We start from the raw sequence: 21,252 nt of genomic DNA on the forward strand, positions 1-21,252 counted from the left end.
TAGATCAAAAGGGTGCTTCTACTAAATACTGAGTAAAGGGTCTGAATACTTATGACCATGTGATATTTCAGTTTTTCTTTTTTAATAAATTTGCAAAAATTTCTACATTTCTGTTTTTTTTTCTGTCAAGATGGGGTGCTGAGTGTATATTACTGAGAAATAAAATGAACTTTTTTGATTTTTGGAAAATGGCTGCAATGAAACAAAGAGTGAAAAATTTAAAGGGGTCTGAATACTTTCCGTACCCACTGTATACATATATATCAGAGCCTGCATGCCTCTGGAGCAACTAGAGGTTAAGTGTTTTGCTCAGGTGGATGTGTAACAGCGGGAACTGAACTCAGGTCTCTTACACCAAAGGCATGTGTCTTATCCACTGTGACCAAACCTGTAAAGTGTAGAAAATAACATGATTTGATCTAACATCATACCAGACAGCTGGATTGAGACTTTATTAAACATTTGATGAGCATAGATATAGTACAGTGAACAAAGCATCGTCTTCCAAAGAAAATGTTTCCTTTGGTGACATGTAAAAGTATCTTAGGGCTGGAATAAAAATAAGAAGCCATTCAGATAAGGTATCTGCAAATAACTTCATTTAGTCCCCAGAGTCTACTCTAAAAATGCTTTAAAACATCAATATAATGATGGTTACAGGTGAATACCATAACATTTGAATGGCTTTATATACATGTTTGCATGTAGATTTCCTTCCTACTTACGTTAACCACATTCTGTAACATAATGGCAATAGAAATACAGACACGGGCAATATGAGGCCAGACCACACCTATAAATGGCCTCATGTTTCTTCACAGGCCCTGCTCAGGGACAGCTCCTCTCACACCACCAATCCTTTGGCCTACACACTGGAGGTCTCCGCTGTTTGCATCAGTTCAGTATTGTGTCAAACTATGTTTTAACACGTGGATTTGAAAAACAAGTCTACTAAAATGTATTTCTACCAGGGGACGGAGTGATCTGACCAATTACCCCGTCCCCCCTGCTGTCACTTGTACTCATTGACGCGTAGTAGTGTCTCTGGTGCGAGAAGGTTCCCCTCGTCTTTTTTCGTTTTCCCTCTTCCTCCTCTCAGCTCACGGCACTTCATGTGCGTAAGATGACCATTGTAAGAAGACCTGAAACAAGCAACAGGATATTGTATACTTCAGCATTTACTCTTTCATTATGGGGATTTTATAAAAAGCAGAGTAGTTCACATTTAAAAATGATTTGCATTAAGTTTGTGTGATTCCTTTTTCTACCTACCGAGAACATAAGCAGCTACAAGTTTCTTGTTAACACTTAAGTGGAGGTAGACAGGCACAGTAGATTCTTGCTCCCCCAGAGTCGGGAGCATCAGGGCAGCCATACACACCAGCCCAAGCAGCACCGTCAGCAGACTGGGGCCTCCAGCAACAGGACGGCTCTCTGTCACACACACACACACACACACACACACACTAATAAGATGTATAACACTGCAAAACAACAATAATAACAAGTGATTTAAAGGTGGGGTAGGCAATTCAGGACAAAAGACACAGAGTGAGTAACAACACAGCAGTAATGTAACTAACGTTAACTAAGTTACGGGTTAGAAAACTGTCGCTAAAGTTGCTGCTGTGAAGTGAAAGACGATGGTACCAGATTCAGCACATCAGCTCCAAACAGCGATACTCACAACTCTCCTGCTACTATAGCTACTATCACAACAACAACATGTCTTGGCGAACTAGAAAGTAAGCTGAATGTGAGTTGGCAAGTCATTTAACGTTTCCTGACACATAAATCATGGCTGGAATAGTGTTGTGTGGCGGGTTGCGTGCCACTTTGTTTATTTCCCCTTTACAGAGGCAGGGCTGTGTACAAACACCAGTATTATTTTTTAGCATTCACACAGAACAGACAGCTGGCGGACCGTGAGGAGAATTAAAAAAATAAATAAAAACGTGTATTGGATTTGTATCGCATACCCCACCTTTAACAGATGTAAACAAATATCTTGAAAAGACCAAAACTATGTAACTCTCCCATCATTTAACAAACAAATGTTATGGCAAAGAAACATTATTATTTAGCTTGCATGTAAGTCAGAGGGAAGAAGTTAGAGCTCAAAGAATGTTGCAGCTGAACAAGATCAGACAGGGTTTATGACACTGAAGCGCATGAAATGATAACTATGCACTTTGAACAACCATAATTGAAGGTGTTTATACATGTGAATAGTGAATACCCCACCACTTCAGAATTAGTATGTTGGTAAATGTGGCATACACATAAAAATTAAGATAAATTTGATCTTGTATGCAATGAGGCTTTGGCTTGTACTTCCACTTTTAAATGACAGCCTGAGAGTGATTACCTGATAGTTTTCCTACTGATCTGAGTGCATAAAAATTGTGTTTTGTTTTATCAACCATGTATGCAATAATCTGAACAGGAAGCAGGTAAATGCGGAATCAGTGAGCAAACACACACAGTATACACGTACCTATCTATCTTGCTGCTGTGTATGAGGAGATGATTACAACCTGTACATTTTTATGTTATTATTGTCCTACTATGTTTGTGAGACAAATAGTTTTTTCATACTAGATAAGACAGTTAGGCAGATAGAATGTTCATAGGCCATAAAAGGCAGTGTAACATACCATGTCCTATAAATGGTATGAAAGTTCCCATATTTGAGTTTATGAGCATTTGGCTCCATCTAGTGGTAACAACGCACAACACACCTTCGTCCTACCTGTCTGAAATGCAGTTTGTTCAAAAAACTCGCTCTCTGCGAACTGCTCTTTGATTCTGCGTTCCTCATCTTGGGGCCGGGGGCTGGGCGGCTCCTGTGAGGCTGAGGGACGGAGGGTAGCAGTCACCTCTTTGCGACCCAGAGCTTTCCGCTGACTCTGCTCCGACACCTGCAATCGGAACTTGTCGTACACCCCATAATGGCATGCCCGCACGTCTCTGTGTCTGATTACTCTGTGTGGACATACGAAAGTATGTACTTGATCAGATGGGGAAGTCTGCTGTATAAACAATCATGTGACTCAAAGCACGCAGTAAAACTGCCCAACAAACCTAAGTAAGCAATAAACAATAAAGACATGGACGGAAATCCACAGAGAACAACAAGCTCATAGATAAGATATTTAGTCCCTTTAGTGCTATACTACTGCAAGAAAAAATAATAATGTCCTATACACAAAAACAAACTTACATGTCAACACAACACTGTGGTTTAACAGCTCCGGTGGCATCCACCACAGTGTACTTGTTTGGCGCTGTACACAGCACTGATAAAAAGACAAGAATACACCGATTATGCAGATAATCCGGAGGACATAACAAAAATAATACAGCATACATGGAAACTCAAGCAGACTGTGCCAACTGACCTTTAAACTTGAGGGCGAACTCATAGGGGTTGTAGAGGGTGAGCACCTGCTTGTGAGACGTCTGCTCATCTGCGTAGAAGACGAGCTCAGTGGGGAACACGAACACGGGAAGGCTTCCTTCCACCAGCTCAGGCTGTCGATGCTGCTGCTGCTGCATTGGCTTCAGCTGAGCTCTTCCCCTTCCCCGTCCACGGTCTGCCTGGGCCCCCCACCTCTCTCTCCACAAACTATCAAGCTGTGTAAGCTCCCTTCAGGTGGAAATGGCACTTCCCGCTCATCGCCTCAGGGCCAGGACATGGTACTGTGAAGAGACACAGGGCATGAAGAGTAAAATACATTTACTCAAGAGGCACCAGTAAAACACTTTTGTCACACTTTCAATTTTTTCCCACTACATTGCAGAATGAAATATTGCATTATTACTGTTTTATGTATCCAACAGCTGTTGTTCCATTCCAGATTTTTAGCTACAGCCCAACTGATACTGGATTTTTTCAGGCCAATATCGATATATAGATTTTTTTTTTTTTTTTTTAAATGTTAGCAAATGATGATAAACTATCTAATGCCAACATTGTTTTCAAACCACCTCTAATATGTCTTTGGCATTTCAAAACTGCCATTTCTTAATGACCCGCGTGTATATACTGATACTCTGTATATATCTGTAATAAGTTGCTATCCGCTGATATATCAACAAGGTTGATCTATTGGTCTAGCTCTGGTTTAAACTATTAAAAAGGAAATGAAGAAGTTACACAATATATATTAAAATACTGCTTAAACAAGATAAATCTTAATGGAATTAACTCTGTAAGGGACCATTTTAATAACAATACTTAATTAATTAATACTATAATGTAACTTTAAATGCTGGATTTTAATGGGGGTCTAATCCTTCAAGTCAATTGTATTTATATAACGCAATATCACAAATAAACTGCCTGAAGGTGATTGTCAATATGAACAGGATATGACACCCTCGTGTACAGCTTTTCAGGTAAAGTGTTAGGACGCTTCTTTTTAGCCAAACATGCTCACTTCAAGAGATCAAGGCAGAGCAGGGCTCTAAGAGGAGGCCAGCCATGAATTCAGTAAGCGGACTCCATGTGGCTGGTCACGTGCCTCTGTGTGTTTACATGGTTACGGTGGAGCTCGAGGGACACATTTTTTTGTTCTCAACATGCACATGAAAATCCACGATCAACTCGTTAAATTTGCAGCAGCAAGGCTTTAGTGAACTGTTTTTTAACTGTTAACTGTTTGATGTGGACACTTTGCTTCATGTTTAAGCTATCCAGCCAACTTTATATTCGCATTTAGATTATGTGTCAGCATAAAACGTAACCGCCTTCTATAAACTGCAGAGTAATCGTGGGTGACAAGCTGTTTTTACGTCTATGGTGACATGGTAAACAAAACAAGTTGGTTATAAAATTAGCGACACTGTAATTTAGATAAATTCTACCATACCTATGGCTCACATGAACCCTGCACGGCATTTGCTTTCTCTGACATATATAATAACAATATCGTTAATGCTAACGTTGTTTAGTAGTGTTAACGTTGGCTAGCGTTAGCCGACTAGAAAAAAAAAGCCCAGATGTTAGCGGATAGCCACTTAACGCTGTCTACACGCAGTGTCTTTACAGAAAATGAAACACAGACTCTGTTTTATTTTAGGGACAAACTGAGAGTAAAGCTTTACCTTGTTGTCAGCACACAGGTTCTTATAACGTTACTGCTATCACAAGGGTTAGTGCCTCTGATCCCACCCTGTTGTTGTTTCTCTCTCTAGCCTTTTTCCTTTGTCAATAATATACCGCAGACCTCGCAGTGCATGCCGGGATGGCGGAGGGCGAAAGAGAACGTGCAAGACGTCAACAAAGCCGACGTAAAGATGTTCCCAGCAACTGTTTATAACTAATAACCTTCCCTGTCCAAAGTATGCAAATGATGAGTGTGTATACACGCCATAAACCACGCAAATTAAGTTATACTTGCGGAACACTTTGAGGTATTAACTGCACTAAATAGCTAAATCCTGATAATCATATAAAGTGGCTCTAAATGGTCAAATATAGCTTTTTTTATATGATTAATAGATTTATGTGCGTTGATTTTTTAAAATGAGAAGTGCAATGGTAAATTGTTTTTTTACACAGTACATACAATGTAGTAATCAGAGAAACATACTATGACTTTCCACTGACCTTTATGTCTATGAGGTAGCCCCCCCACACACAAAAACACTGAGCTTGTAATAACTATAAGTTTGTTGTTAGGCGTGAGCTACTGGTAAAGTGTTTGATTAAGTGTTAAAAGGACACATCAAGAATACTCTTTAATGTAACATGGATGCTGCTCTCAAGGCTAGGCTATTAATGCTACGAGAGCACATGCAAGAGGTACTTTATATGATTTTACGGTCCTTTCCCCTGTTATATTTTTAGTATAATGTCATTTTGGTTGTATGGATATTTATATTTGCGTTTGTTCTATCTATACTCAGTTTTTGTTTCTAACCTAAATGCGTATTTTCTCTTGATTGTGCGATTGCAACATAAAATGCATATACCGTAAATATGACACTTGATTCATAGACTTAACCTTATACAATGTCCAATTTAAATATGTCTGTGTTTACTGGTTTGGCTATGTAACTGCACGTGTTCTTGTTATGTTGTGTTTCAGAGTCGGGAGGGCGGCCCTTTTGCGACGCCTTGAACGCAGCAAGAGAGAGAGAAACAGAGACAGTTTTTTTTTTCGTGTGTGTGTGTGTGTGTGTGTGTGTGTGTAAGAGAGGGGCGGGAATTGGCAAGAAATTTCAAGAAATTTCAGGTCTTTGAATATGATATATACAGCTACATCTATCAGTTGATATATGTACATCTATCAGGCATATATGTTACTTTATGATAAGGATCATACATACACATAGCAGAACCATGACCATACTTGTGAACATCCGTCCATTAAGCAAACATAAAACTGACACGGTAAACTGATGATGTATACACGAGACATCTTCTCGACCTCGTTATATATTTATATATGGAAGGGGGCGTGGTCAGTGGAGTCGGACTCAGCCAATGGCGTCGCAGTGGAGGGAGCGGGGCGTTCCACTCGGTTAGGAGCAGAAGTTGAACAGCGCGAGCTGAGACAGAGCTCTAGAAAGGCAGATAGAGAGGGAGCAGAGGCAACGGCCCTCTTCTGGAGGGGGGGCTTATTATAACAAATATACACACATGTGTGAACAGTTTGGCCGCACGATAGGTCATATGTGGATAACAGTTATTTTAGAAAAGCATACATTCGCGGCTTTACATTTAAAATGCCTATTTTACTTTTCCTGTTAGACACGTCCGCCTCTATGAATCAGCGCACTTATTTGGGTACGACGTATCTGGACGTTGCTAAAGGCGCGGTTGAGGTCTTTATGAAGGTAAAGAATGATTTTACCCCGACTTTTTTCAGCAAGTATGCACCTTTGGAGAGCTTAGGGTTCCTTGGGCAAGACTGGTCGAAATTAATATATGTTGTTTTGGTTTTCTTTTTTGACAGCTGCGTGCCCGAGACCCGGCTAGTAGAGGCGACAGGTACATGCTAGTTACATTCGATGATCCACCATACGGAGTGAAGGTAATTAGCAACTGATAACATTTTTACATTTCACAAGACGGACGTATTTTTCTGTCAGTGAGACTTTATTGTCCTTCTGGTTTGTAGTCAGTGTTGGGCGACGTCCCGGTGGCGAAAAACGGCTATTTTTTGCTCCAAATACCCACAGACCCGGAGCTGCACTGCCTCCGACCATCCAGCGGACATTTTGCTTTTGTGTTGAGAAAAGTCTCGGGCGTTGAGATGGAGGCGGAGAGATTTATTATCGCCTGTGACGTCGCTTTTTTTTGAAAGTACAGTGTCTAGATTGGTCAAGGAGTCCGCCAATCATCCTCTACTCCGCCCTTTGCACCATACACGCATTATCATTGGCCAATATGTGCTGAAAGTTGATAAGCCCTCTTCATCATGAGATTTTTTTTAATTTTTATGTGAGTTCGCTATAAGAAAATTATCATAATTCATATGATAATTATTTGTCATACGATACTATGAGCATTACGGCCCAGCATACAAACTAACACGGTTTTTATACACACATCCAGCCAAAAACATGTGAATCACTGCAGTCATTTCAGGGGGTTTATGCCAGCAAAGCTATCCTCACCACTAATCTATTGGCTTGTTTTATGACCTGGCACACATCTCTCTCTGAGCTTTTCATGCCCAATAAAATACAATCTTAAGTACCCACATGAACCCCTGAAGTCCCCGAGCTGCTTCAGTGGCTGGTGTGTATTAGAAATCTCTTGGCTCTCCTAAGCTGTCTACAAACAACACTATGACTCTCAACACAATATGTCTGCTTACTTTGTCCCATGCCCTTAATGCTTAAAGACATATAGAATAGTTTGCTTTCTTTGTAAAGTCTTTTTTGCTTGCATGACCAAATTCCAAAATCCCAGTGCTGGAAAGTAGAAAATTACTTTATCTTTAATAGTAGTTGCTGGTGGGAGGTTTAGGAGATAAATACTGAGGCAAATGTTATAAAGCATAGTACAAGTCAAAAGGTACCTGTAATGACTAGTTAATTACACATTTCTTGTTTTATAATACTCTTAAAAGTTCAATTTCAGGGTACTTTGCTGCAGCTTTTTAGAGCACAAGACCAGAAACGACAATATTACAGTCTCTTCATGATAATTGAAAAGAAACGATATAATGATATAGTAAAATATTTTACACTCTTTGTTCATAATGATATAGTAAAATATTTTACACTCTTTGTTTGCCATCCTTAATGCCTGGGCATTCTAATTCATATCATACATGCAACAAAGAAAATGGGAAATGTTTGAATAATTAAACATGTGCTGGGACTGAGAGTGAGTTGAAAAATATAGCTGGGGCAACATACATTTAATGGTGTAAAATAAATTACTTTTATTTTATCAGCTGATTAGAGGTTTTGTCTTGTCCAACCAATTAAAAATATTTAGCTCGCTAGGATTTAGGTATTAAATTACACTTTTGACCACTCTGTTAAAAATGATCTTCTTACAGTTTCACTTTGGCTACTTAACCTATATTAGGTAAATACATTTTTTGTATAATGATACTAATATAACCCTTCTGATAGATAAGCAGAGCTTATGTTTAAGAGATACTAATTCCCCTTTCTCAAATAGTAGGCTATTTTAAACAAAGAACCTTTATATGAGTACTTTTATTGTAATATATTTAGTGTACTTTCAGCACTCCCTTCTTAACCCACCCCATTTTGTTACGGTAGATGAATTTGAAGAGTTTTTTTTTCCAATTAACTAAAGTACAGTCTTAGTGTAGGCTTAGTGTTAATATTTAAAACTGTGTAAGAGCAAAATAACTGTCCTCCAAAGGACCATTTTGAGCTCACTACCCCAGCACTTATTATTGAGTAATTTTTATTCTGTTGCTGGAGGACTGGAGTCATGATAACATGTTATGATTGGATGCTGTCATTCATGTGATGCTACTTCTTTCAGTCATTGACCTTGCAGTATTCACCAAGTCCAGATTATTGCTTCCTGTATCCCATCATATAGTGTCATGTGTAACATCAGTCAAATGATCCAACATCTGATTCTCCTCCCTGACAAAAAAAACCATCCAGCTGCTGCAGTCTGAAGTGCTTTCCCCCTCGTTGTAAAGTCTGTCCTCAACTCCTCTTCCTCCTGCTCTTCCTCTCTTTGCCTTCGTTGCCTTTTCCTTTGTTGTTTCTGCCCGCTTTGTGCGCTGAGGATTATGATGAAAGGACAAGGTTGGACTGAATGGGCCTACTCTGATTGCACAGTTACAGAGGCAATAAATTGTTGATGTAGAGGGAGAGGAGGTTGGGTGAGAAGAAAATAGAAATATTCTGTAGTCTGAATTATTGAGTGCAAGCTAAGCCTTACATTTCTGCTGGCCTACACAAGGGCCTGTGTCTGGGTTATTACTTTGCTACTACCCCTGTGAATGTGTTTCCACCCACAGCTTTGCTGCAGTGATGTTGCTAGTCTGACTGTCTAATATTTACCTAACGTCATTCATGTAACACTCTGCGCTTTCCTAGAAATTCCACTGAAATCAAGGCTTTGGAATGATATCCCAAGCTAATCCAGATCTACCCACTGCCCTGATTCAGAGCACACATGTTGATACTGAAGCTTCAAGTTTCCTCTCTCTTACTCTTCATCTCTGTGTGTCTCTAGCCCGCCCCTCCTAATAGCGGAAGTGGTAAGCTTGCAGGTCATCCTTAGATTAAGCATGAAGCTGTAGCAGTAAGGTACTTGACCCCGCTGGAGACAAGTCCAAGAGCAGTTACACACCCACATCCTCTCCTGTGGGAGTAAATCGCCATCACAGAGGACAGAGTGTATTTTTGGATGCTTTTTATGTTTGAAATTAGACTTCTTTTCAAACAGCACCATCCAGCTCAAATGTGGGCATGAATTTCAACAATATTATCTTCTATTTCCAGAGCTTGACACAACCTCATCTCATTTAATGGTTACTATTATGTCATGTTGCAGAGAATCAATGGGTTGCTAACATTTTAAACTCCTTTTACCAAAGGTGGCAGTCATATGCTTGACATAAATCAGTTTGTGGTTGTTAGTGAACAAAGCTTGTTCTGTTTTCCATTGGGTATCTGTGGGTGTGGATCTATTTTGGTTTGTGGCTGTTCACCGTGCAATGTCACTCCAGGCCTCCTCTGCTTTTGTGTTGTATTGCTGTTTGCAGTGCAGTGCATTCACCACACTCTCCATGTGTGTGTTTCAGGCCGGCTGGAAGGAAAACCATGCCACCTTCATGTGCGAGCTGAAGAACCTGCAGGCATCTGGGCTGACAACATTAGGTCACGCTCTCCGCACATCCTTTGATCTGCTTAACCTCAACCGCCTTGTCTCAGGCATCGACAATTATGGACAGGTATTTGACGCCAACATCCTGTTATTAATTTCTTTGGCAGCAGTCTCATCTGTTGCTATAAGAGAAAAGTAGATTTACTCTCCATAGTAGTTTAATTTTAATTAGAGCTGAAACAATTTGTCAATTAATTTATTGATCATCAGAAAACTAGTTTGATATATTTATAATTTATTATAATATTTAAATTTAAGTTGTTTTTTTAAGCAAAGATGCCAAACATTCTCTTATTTGAGCTTCTTGATAGTAATGATTTGCTCATTGACATCATGTGATAATAAATTTGATGCCCGGACTGTTGTTAAGAAAAAATAAGTAATTTGATGGTATCCCTTTGTAGTCAAGAAAATGGACATATTTCACTATTTCTTTACATTTTATAGAAAAGGTTTTAATACTCTAAATCAGGAAATACCCTGCAGATTCATCAATGATTGAAAATGTTTAGTTGCAGTTACAAATCGAATACTATGACTGTATACTAAACAAATTAATGTGTTTTTATTTTTGCACCACTGGAGATTATAGGCAAGGCAGGCCAACAGACACAAGCTGAAAGTCAGGTGAACTGATAAATAAAATAAGCAGATAAGGCCATGTCCAGAGTTAAATGTAACATTTAAAATCATCAGAATAACGTGGAAGTACAACTAGAGAACCAAGAAGGGTCGATTTTAGTCCAAGAAAAGCTGAAAATAAAATATATATATATAACATTTTATATATATATATATATATATATATATATATATATATATAATAGGGAAGAATATTGACTTTTCATTGCAGGTTAATCCACTCCGTCTTGCCTCAGTTAGCACTGTCGTCAGCTCCTCACACCCATCTTTCCTCCAAACCCCTGCTTGACGGCTGAGATTACTACCCTCAAGTACTGACACAAGGCCTGCGCATCGAGTGCGTGTAAATCTACTTAAGCATTCTCTGGGTGTTTGAATTAGACAAGGCCGACCCCTGCAGCACAGTGGTACGAGTCCTCTGTCCTTAACAAATAACTCAAGGACTCTCTGCAGCTTACAGATGCTTCCTAACACAAGACAAAGATTACAAGATGCAACACACAGTTCATATTGGTATCCAGGGGGTTATCAGTGGTGTGATGTTAATACCAAGCAAATTACTCTGTTTACCTATCTTTATTCAGCTTTGTTGTCCTTGTTTTTACATGTGTGTCTATTTCTATCTATCTTTCTATAAATTGTTCAGGTGAAATTAGATTGAGAGCAACGTACTTGGCCAATCAAGCTGATTCCTATTCAGAGGAACTGAACAGTTAACACTTAACAGTGTGTTTAAACTTTTATTTTGCCATTACTGTAAGCACGAAAGAGCAGTTACATTTTGTTTTTTAGGAGATAGGAATGGTAAATGGACTTATATTTATACAGTGCTTTTCTGAATTCATGCATTCACACACACACTTACACACCGACTGCTCATCGGGAGCATTTTAGAGTTCAGAAGCTGGCCTAAGGAGACTTGGACTGGGCTGGACACAGAGCCCAGAACAATGTTTTTGATCAGGAAGGTAAAGGAAAGAAAGCAGACTAGAGAGAATAAATGGGGTCACTGTCTTCCTGAACTTGCATTTAATTGCTGAATGTTTCCACACACAGGGCCGTAACCCCTTCTTCCTTGAGCCATCTGTGATCATCACTATCACTGATGGGAACAAGCTCACACACAGCTCTGGGGTGCCAGATGAGGTGAGAGCACAAACAAATGCAGTAGTGCTACTGTGTATTTTTTTTAATAAGGTGTTCTGTTTGGACTTTGTAATGACATGTGTAAAACTGTGCAAAACCCATTGCAATTTGCACATCTAAAACTCCTCTCTTTCTTTACCCTCCCTCTGTTGTCTAGCTGCACCTGCCTCTGAACTCTCCATTGGCAGGCAGTGAGCTAACCAAAGAGCCCTTTCGCTGGGACCAGCGTCTGTTTGCGTTGGTGCTGAGGCTGCCAGGAGCAGTCACACCAGACAACGAGCAGCTAGGCAGCGTCCCCACAGATGAGTCTGCCATCACCCAGATGTGTGAAGTCACTGGAGGTTCGGCATTTTCTTATTTTGGTGCCCCAAATTGGGTCTTGTATTCACACCACCATTTATTTTTAGAATCGTCATGTGTCTGTACCCTTCAGTCTGTTATATATGATAGCCCTGCTTCCTATTTTTATCTCAGGACGATCATACTGTGTGCGGACACAGAGGATGTTGAACCAGTGTCTAGAGTCTCTGGTACAAAAGGTTCAAAGCGGTGTTGTCATTAATTTTGAGAAGACAGGGCCAGATCCACTTATCATCGGGGAAGGTGAGTTTGATGACGCTAACTGAATGTACAGAAGGCAACACTTTACCTTTGTGCAAATCCTGTCTTCAAAATGGTTATAGACACATTTCCGAACATGTATGAACAGCAGTAAAAAGTCGTTACATTTAGGTATAAACACACTTTTCACTACTCACTACTAGCCCAGTCAAGTGCATAAAACATGAATCAAATATCTTTTTGATATATAATATTTTTTGAGTTTCTGTGCACATCATCTTAACACTTTTCAAACATTAACTTACTGTGGGCAGTAAAACATCTGAAAGCAGAAGAGAATCTTCTTTTTGTTGATCACCACAGTGCAGTTTTACACTAAAAGGAGAACTGTGTACATTTTCAAGATCAGCCAATCATGGAGAAGTATAAAAAAATAGGGCTGTGCAAAAAAAGGCGTTGTAATAATTTGACTCACATATCATTTTAGTGGTAGAAGGAGGAACTTAAAGAGAGCTAAAAACTATTTTAGAAAATGATTCTTAGCATTTTCATATCAGTGACATGGGTTTTGTCTGACTGTGGTTGCTCTCAAATTATTAATAATTGTTTGTGTTTGTCAGCATTTGGTTGAGAAATGTGTTCCTTGTACACCCTTTTTGTTTTAAAGAAAACTCAGTGGAGTCAATTCGTCCCGTGTCATCCTTCAGCCAACAGCCGTGGCACAGTTGCCACAAACTCATCTACGTACGCCCGAACCCAAAGACGGGGGTTCCAGTTGGGCATTGGCCCATACCAGAGTCCTTCTGGCCAGACCAGAACTCTCCTACCCTGGTGAGCAGAGAGAGGCTTTAAAATATGTCAGCAGCATCTCTAGTCTGTTGCTCTGCAGGTTACCTCTTAAAGAACTTGATTTATAATTAGGTTTTCTTAATAAAAATTGACACTCTGGGCTATCTTTGACATTATACTGTCGATCCCCTACTGTGTCTGTGTGACCTCTCTTATTTTTCTGTCTATCTCTATTTTATTGTCAGTCCTCTTTTTCTCTTACAGGCAATAACTTTGACTTAGAGCCAATCAAGTATAATCAAGTGTCTAACTCTGCAAACTCATTATATGATTTGACTGTTGCATTAAATATGGCTGTCAGTGTCCTCAATTATCTCAATCTCCTGCTCCCAGCCACCTCGCACTGCACATCCTGTAGTCCGTTTCTCTTGTGTGGACTGTGAGCCCATGGTGATTGACAAGCTTCCCTTTGACAAGTATGAACTGGAGCCATCTCCACTCACCCAGTTCATTTTGGAAAGGAAGTCTCCACACATGTGCTGGCAGGTATGGTAGATAGTCACACACCCATCAGCTCTGCTGGCTTGTTTCTACTGTCAATGGTGATGCCTTTAAGGGGCCTGTAACACGAAGCGGGATTTGAGCTTATTGAGGTATCTTCAGGGTTAACCCTGGGTTTTCAGTACCACGACTTCACTTCTTACCGGGGTAGATCACCATGGTAGCTTATTCTGAACGGCTAACCTGCTCTGAAGCAGGTTATGTTCCAGATAAGAGATTGACTCTATAAAAACGCCATCTTACTGTTACTGACCAATCAGCTCTCTTGGAAAATGACATCACCATCTGTAGGAGATCCCAGAGACTGTTTTCGTTTGATGCTTGATGTAGAGAAACATTTGTAGGCTATAGCGGTATCATCCTACAGAGACTGATTGAAAGCCTTGTAAGCTACCATTGTACAGGTTTTTACAGTAAGCCTACTTACTGCTTTGAAATGTGTTTTATATTTGCTCCCCAGTCCATTTCACACAGCGTGTCGCAGCCGTTAACATAAATGGGTTTCATTTTTCTTATGGTAGGCTGAATTTTATGAGCATATAGTTTGGTAGGGATATTGGAATTAAGTTTAATATTTATTTTAGGTTAGTAGCTTTCTTGTAGGCTTGTAGACCTCCCCACCTTTTGCAATGTGGGCTCAGGTAATGAGGTGAGTTTTCAGTTGCCAAAATGTTGAGATTCAGTATTTCACCACTGTTTGAGCACATTTTATGGCATTATTGGATTTTTCATTTCATTGCTTTATGAAGTTAATTTAGAACAATGTTTGGAACACTTTTGAGTGTGTTAAATGAATTAATCTCATTTTTGAAGTGAGGAGAAGTTCTTAAAAGTGAGGTGGAACGACCACTTTCCCAGTGCCCGAGTCTTTTAATGAGGAAATGCAAACACACAGCCGAGCTGAAAGAATAAGTCTAATATTTTCATAGACGCCATAAGAACACATCAAATCAACGCATTATTATAGACTGTGCCCTGTTCATTCAGGCATTCACACTGTCGGCGATTTTCTGTCTCCCTGCAGTCAGCTGCAGCCGTGCTGCTTAGACCATGTCGTATTTCTGTAGTGTTACAGTTTGCTTTTCGTTTGTAAAATATGATGCTCTGCTGCCAGTGGACTTATTCACGTCTGTGATTGGTCATCTGCTTCTAACACCGCCTCTTTTATGTGAACGCGCTCATGGCTGGATTGGGAAACCCTGGGTTGACTTACCGAGTTGATAACCAGCTTCGTGGGACCGCTTATCCAGATCATAATTGTTAGGGTTAGTGAAGCCAGATAACGAAAAGATATCCTGGGTATGTTGAACTCACTTCGTGATACAGGCCCCAGGACTTCTGAAAACCAGAAATAATGAAGCTGTTAGCTTTATTCAAAATATCTTTTCACCTTCTGGTTGTTGTGAATTAGTAATGAGCCTCACTTTTGAAGCTTGGTCACTAAGCATGGTAGCATTACACAGGTAGAAGTAAAATTTTAAAGCTCATTAACCAAAATGATATTTGGCTCTATACTTTTCCTTGTTGTCCTCAGGTGTTTGTTACCAGCAGTGCTAAGCAAAATGACCTGGGACAGCCATTTGGCTACCTTAAAGCCAGCACCACTCTCACCTGTGTCAATCTGTTTGTCATGCCCTACAACTACCCAGTCCTTCTCCCACTCCTCGGTAAGACAGTAACTCATTTCTTTAAAGCGGCCTTAAAACTTTTGGGTCAGTAGGTCTGAGCTGATATTAGATTTAAAAAGCTTTCCTTTTCTAGGTCACTTCATCCTTTGCAATATTTTTTCCCTCCAATCATCTTTAGCTATAAACATAAACACAAGTAACAGGCTTATAATAGAGCAACTTAATGCTATGCAACAGATGGATATTTTGGAGTAATGGTGTATTTAGAAGGATAAATGGTAGTTGATGGTCGTTTTATACTCACTGACTGAACATTGATGTGTGTACAGCAGCCAGCCCTGCAGCAGCAGCAGCAGCAGGAGGAGGTGCAGGTGGATGGCTGACTGGTCACTGATCCAGAATGCTGAAGCTTCTCAAACACAGTCATCTTTTCTTTGTCTCATTTCAGATGATTTGTTTAAAGTGCACAAACTAAAACCAAACCTCAAGTGGCGACAGGCTTTTGAGATGTACCTGAAGACTATGCCTCCATACTTTCTTTTGGTAAACTAACACTGTGTCTTACTACTTATTCTCACTTAAGTAAACATTTACATTGATTTATATTGTTTCTGTATATGACTAACATCCACAGTTTCCCCTTGCTATCTTCTGACAGCCCTTAAAAAAGGCGTTGAGGATGATGGGTGCACCTAACCTTATTGCAGACACCATGGACTGTGGCCTGAGTTACAGTGTAATCTCTTACTTGAAGAAGCTCAGCCAGCAGGTAAAGACTCCTTTGTGTCCTTGAGCATAAGACAGAGCTATTAGTTTCAGAGCAAAGGTATAGACGTGTTTCTTCTTCCAAAAATCTAAGCAGGGGACGGAATGTCATGGCAACACCTAAACACACAAGGCAACAAATGAACTAATATGAGGCAATAACGAAACAAACGTTATTAAAGATTTCTATTGCCGTCAGAGAGTACATTGGCATTAGTAATGTTGTTTAACATTCCTATGGTTTCAGCTATGATCAGCTGAGCAACTAAAAATGCTTGTTTTAATGTCTCATCTTAAAGTCAACAAGTCAAACCCTGTATGTGAATATATAGTATACATATTAATATGCCGATAGTTTATATTTTAGATAAATTTGGCCTGGAACAAGAATCATGTTTGATATGTCTTACAATGACGCTGTAATGAATGAAAAGTAAGTATTTTATGCAACGAGGAAAACAACACCTTACTCTTTGTTATGTTATGTGGTAGAGGAGTTGCAGAATGTTCATACTTAATATATTGATATAAACATAATGCATAATTGTTTGAGCTCCGCAGACTGATGTTAAAGATTGACAGTATAAATATGAGTATGAAATTATTAATATAAAGAGCCTCAAAAGAATCAACATAGGAAGATGTATCCCAAAATGGTTTGATGTGTGTGCTCCAGATATTATTCCTTACCAAAATCTTCTTAACAGACAGTTGTAAAATGTAGTATTTTCTTTCACTGTTGTGTCGGTATAAAGGCAAAGATGGAATCAGATCGTCTAATCGTCTCTGTGGGGAAGAAGGCTCCCCAAGAAACCGGCATAAAGGTGAAGAACCACTCCAGCTCTCTCTCACTGGCCCACCGCAGGGACTTTAAGCAGCTGCTGCAGGGAATCACCGGGGAGGGCCCTCTTCGCCTGGTGGACATGAACTTCAAAGAGTTCGCTGGCTTCCAGATCGCCCTGCTCAACAAGGTAGACTTTGAGAGAAAGACAGAAAGGACATCTCTGAAAAGTACAACATACTCTGTAAAGAAACAGGAAAAACAGGGCAAGTGCAACGTTTGGTGGGTTTCCTCTGACTAGATATGCTGATGTGTTTACAGGATTTAAAACCTCAAGCCTATCGAAATGCATACGACATCCCAAGACGGAACCTTCTGGATCAACTCACCCGAATGCGCTCCAATTTGCTGCGGACGTCACAAAAACTGATTCGAGGGCAAGATGAAGGTACAAAACCCTTTAGTTATTTTAGTCTTTTTGACTTTTGCCATCCTGATGAAAGCAGCACTCAAACAGGTCATGGGAGGAAAAAACTGTTTTACAGTTAATTGCAGTGTTAAAATAGCCACATATGTATTATATTAGGCTGATCCAGATAATATTTGTTTGAAGTCCGAATACGAATGAAATGTCGTGTGGTTGTTAGACTATCTGCACAGCATCCCAGTGGCTCAGATGGGAAACTATCAGGAGTACCTCAAAATGATGCCATCTCCTTTGAGAGAGATCGACCCTGACCAACCTAAACGCCTGCACACGTTTGGGAATCCTTTCAAGCAGGATAAGAAGGTAAAAATATATCAACACAAAATACTGGTCAGTTCTCCTTACTGTATGCACAATGTGGTTTCTAAAAGGTTTCTTCATTCAGTATTCAGACCTTTCATTCTTTAATGTTTTGTCTTCTCATATGTTTATCTCAGGGGATGATGATCGATGAGGCAGATGAGTTTGTAGCGGGCCCTCAAAATAAGAAAAGAGGAAATTCCAGCGATTCCAACTCAGGGGCCACTGTGAAGCGAAGGCGGAGTATGTCCCCATTACTGCGGCGGTCACAGACTCCACCAGTGACCACCAACCATGTGGTGGTGGGAAAGAATCCGGTGGGGGTTCAAGGGCAGCAGAACCTCCTCAAACCCATCCCCCAGCACAAAGGTGAGATTAAGACGTACCTAGAATGTGAGAGTTATTCTGCATGTGTTGATCATAGGAATACAGACGCACATTCTGCAGCACTAAGTGTAGTGCACTGAATAGTAGTTTTAAATTGCACTTTGTTACCCCCTCAGGAGTGGATGACAGCAACATGGTGGTCACTGAGAGTAACGGTGACGGGGTTCTTGGCCCTGATTCGGGGGAGATCTGGCTCGCTGAGATTGACAGTGTAGCAGGGAACGCACCCTCACTGAGTCTAGAGGAGAAGGCCGGGCTGGTGGCAGCTGAACCAGAAGAGGACATCCACATGACGGAGGAGGGACTACCGGAAGATCGTCTTGATGAGCAGTCGCTGGAGGAGAAACACAACTGTGAGAGACTGAGTCCGCAGAGCCACTTAGAGGGCACTGAAGCTGACCCTGCAGTGCTTGAGACTATATTCATAGCCCCACTAGACGGCAGCCAAGCAGAGCTGAGGAGTCGGGTCATCAAGGAGGTCCGCAAACCTGGGCGAAGTGAGTATGAGTCAGTGCAGCGTATCTCATTACATTCGTTTTTATTCTAATCTGCTAAAGTGTCATACTGGGAACATTTTGCAGTCACATCATTTCTGTCTGTGTCTTTTTCAGACTATGAGGCAATACTCAGACTACTGCAGCAGGTCAAAGGACCAGTTAATGTTCAAAGGTACTTCATCCAACATGCTATCAAAGAGGCTGTCAGGTAAGAAGCAATGACTCATAACCACTCTGCAGTCATTTTCATAGCCTTTTAAAGCAGGTTCCCCGGTGGGTTGTTTTCCATTTATTCTCTGCTTCTTTCTGATTTCCTTTGCCTCTCTAGGTTCAAGAAGCGGGTACTGATCCAGCAGCTGGAGATGGCTCTCGCTGAGGTAGAGAAGAAGCAAGCAACATCCTCGCAGCTTCTCAATGATCATGGAAGTTTGTGAGGAAGCCACCTTGAAAAGAGACGTCTGTGTTGACTAGCCTCAAAAAGACGAATTGGGGGGGGGGGCGTGCAAATGCACTGGTAGCAGACGCTCCAAATGTCTCTGTGCTGTTACATCACATCCTGTAAGAGCCGAAAGGTAGGGGGTTTAACTGGAGGAGGGGCCTTCAGGACACATCCACTGAAGATTTGTAAAGAGATTTGAATATAATCCTCCTTAAATTGACAGATGCCTTAAAAATCCATATGGCTTTTGTCTGTATCGGCACATTGTTCAGTAGACACACACACACACACACACACACACACACACTCCGTTAGACAGATACACAATAAGCCGTAAGATCCTCAAATGGCAGTTGTTGTTATTTAAAAATAGACCTTTCTTCAGCTGGTCTGAAAAGTGTTTGTAAGACTGCAATTTCTTTTTATTTTTTAGTAAAAAAATGTTGTGCATTCATGTAGATTCATGGCGAATAGGAGAAATTTGATCCACAAAACGATACTGTTACCTAATATTTTCCTGGCCGTAACAGCAGATACTGAAGCATTAACAGTAGCGGTGGGCGAAGAATGGAGACTAAATGTAAGTTCATGTTGCAGTAGCAATAGTGCTATATCGTCAATCTTAAGGAAAATCAATTGAGAAACCACTGAAAGTTAAAATATCCACATGGAAATGTCTGTTTTTGGCAATCCAGTCAACCTTCACACCTCTGTTTTAACCTAATTAACTGGCATTTAAAAGTCCGGGACCATTTTGTTACTAATTTAACAGTTCTCCTGGAAAAACACTTCACACTGTAGTGACGCACACTGAAAGTATATAGATGTATCAGTATTTTGGGACACTTGCACATTACTGTGTTGGACTGGAAATGGATTTTTCCGTGAAATACCTACCACAAGACAGTTGTGTTTACTGGTTTATTGACTGAGCATCATTATCCGCCATTTCAGCAATAGAATATGAGTTCAGTGAATGCAGCTGTTAGTATCCACTTAGTTTACTCCTCCAGAAGACAGAGAGATAGTGTCCTGTAAATCTCCCTCCACAGCACCACAAACACTCCTTTGATTCCCAGAATTACTACTTTATTCGGAGGAATTTCTGCATCTGTCCGGGCTCAGCCGAGGGTCACCTGTTGTTGAACTTTAACAGCTGGTAATCTCCCCTCTGCCGCTTTTTACATAAACCCAGGTTAGCGCTCCTCTGTTTTCCTTGTTTTTATGACAGATGTACACTACTTTTTAATGTTCATAAGGAATATAGATTATTTTTGTGAATTTGTTTATTTCAGAGTATAAGAAATATTTTGAATAAAAATGTTTAATGCCAATTTTGTAAACTGTTAAATACATCTATAAAACGGAAAAGTTTTTTTTAACAAAACAAAAAATAAACCACAGGTAGAATGGTATGTCCTGTTTTGTGTGTCTGTGTTTTTCTATCTAGGAGTGACGTTTAATAGCCTACAGAGCCAAAAGAATTGTACATTTTGCATTCAAACATACATCCTTTCAAGCTGGTTCATCTTCAGTCGACAGAAAAACGTGTTTTTATCCACAGACGTGTTAGCTGAGACTGATCAATATTATCTCAGTGTGTTGGAGAAGAACAAATATTGATATCTACACAGTGAGAAACTAAATCCCATATGAACAAGTAATAATAATAATAAGCTTTATTTATATAGCACACATAAAATACAAAAACAAATAACCACGTGGGTAAAAGATACAGGGGGATAAAATATAGAATATAAGAAAAAGGATCACAATAAAGTATAACAAATATGTTCAGTAAGGAAGATAAGACAAGCAAACAAAGTGATAAGAACGGTAGGGCAGGAATAGAAAAACGAGTGGCAGCTCAGATAAAATCTGGATATGCTTTCCAGTAAAAGTAAGTTTTTAAAAGAGATTT

General features: G+C 40.1%; 2 protein-coding genes across 2 annotated transcripts; one reads left to right on the forward strand and one right to left on the reverse strand.

The window, feature by feature from the left end:
* Nucleotides 1-420: 420 nt before the first annotated feature.
* mospd1 (motile sperm domain containing 1) lies at nt 421-5,267 on the reverse strand. The gene is made up of 6 exons (XM_046031711.1): nt 5,110-5,267; nt 3,402-3,702; nt 3,224-3,299; nt 2,753-2,985; nt 1,273-1,434; nt 421-1,142 (listed from the first exon to the last, which is right to left on the reverse strand). The coding sequence occupies exons 2-6, from the start codon at nt 3,556-3,558 to the stop codon at nt 1,111-1,113; spliced, it is 660 nt and encodes a 219-aa protein (XP_045887667.1). The 5' UTR covers nt 3,559-3,702; nt 5,110-5,267; the 3' UTR covers nt 421-1,110.
* Nucleotides 5,268-6,565: 1,298 nt separating this feature from the next.
* Nucleotides 6,566-20,746, forward strand: ints6l (integrator complex subunit 6 like). Its single transcript, XM_046031198.1, has 18 exons — nt 6,566-6,846; nt 6,966-7,043; nt 10,266-10,415; nt 12,047-12,136; nt 12,294-12,477; nt 12,611-12,739; nt 13,365-13,528; nt 13,880-14,032; nt 15,582-15,714; nt 16,124-16,218; nt 16,334-16,444; nt 17,196-17,411; nt 17,543-17,669; nt 17,869-18,011; nt 18,146-18,377; nt 18,512-18,892; nt 19,007-19,100; nt 19,221-20,746. Exons 1-18 carry the CDS (start codon nt 6,736-6,738, stop codon nt 19,324-19,326), a joined length of 2,697 nt encoding a protein of 898 aa, XP_045887154.1. The 5' UTR covers nt 6,566-6,735; the 3' UTR covers nt 19,327-20,746.
* The last annotated feature ends 506 nt before the right edge of the window (nt 20,747-21,252 follow it).

This window comes from Micropterus dolomieu, linkage group LG19 (assembly GCF_021292245.1).
Source record: "Micropterus dolomieu isolate WLL.071019.BEF.003 ecotype Adirondacks linkage group LG19, ASM2129224v1, whole genome shotgun sequence".
NCBI lineage: Eukaryota > Metazoa > Chordata > Actinopteri > Centrarchiformes > Centrarchidae > Micropterus > Micropterus dolomieu.

Bases quoted from the DNA above. Each gene is read 5' to 3' on its own strand.
- mospd1 (XM_046031711.1), bottom strand. From the start codon at position 3,558: ATGCAGCAGCAGCAGCATCGACAGCCTGAGCTGGTGGAAGGAAGCCTT. The intron at 2,986-3,223 runs GTAAGTTTGTTT...ATGTCCACACAG, and splicing joins CCACAGTGTTGTGTTGACAT to AGTAATCAGACACAGAGACG. The intron at 1,435-2,752 runs GTAGGACGAAGG...TGTGTGTGACAG, and splicing joins ACAAACTGCATTTCAGACAG to AGAGCCGTCCTGTTGCTGGA.
- ints6l (XM_046031198.1), top strand. From the start codon at position 6,736: ATGCCTATTTTACTTTTCCTGTTAGACACGTCCGCCTCTATGAATCAG. The intron at 14,033-15,581 runs GTATGGTAGATA...TGTTGTCCTCAG, and splicing joins CTCCACACATGTGCTGGCAG to GTGTTTGTTACCAGCAGTGC. The intron at 15,715-16,123 runs GTAAGACAGTAA...GTCTCATTTCAG, and splicing joins AGTCCTTCTCCCACTCCTCG to ATGATTTGTTTAAAGTGCAC.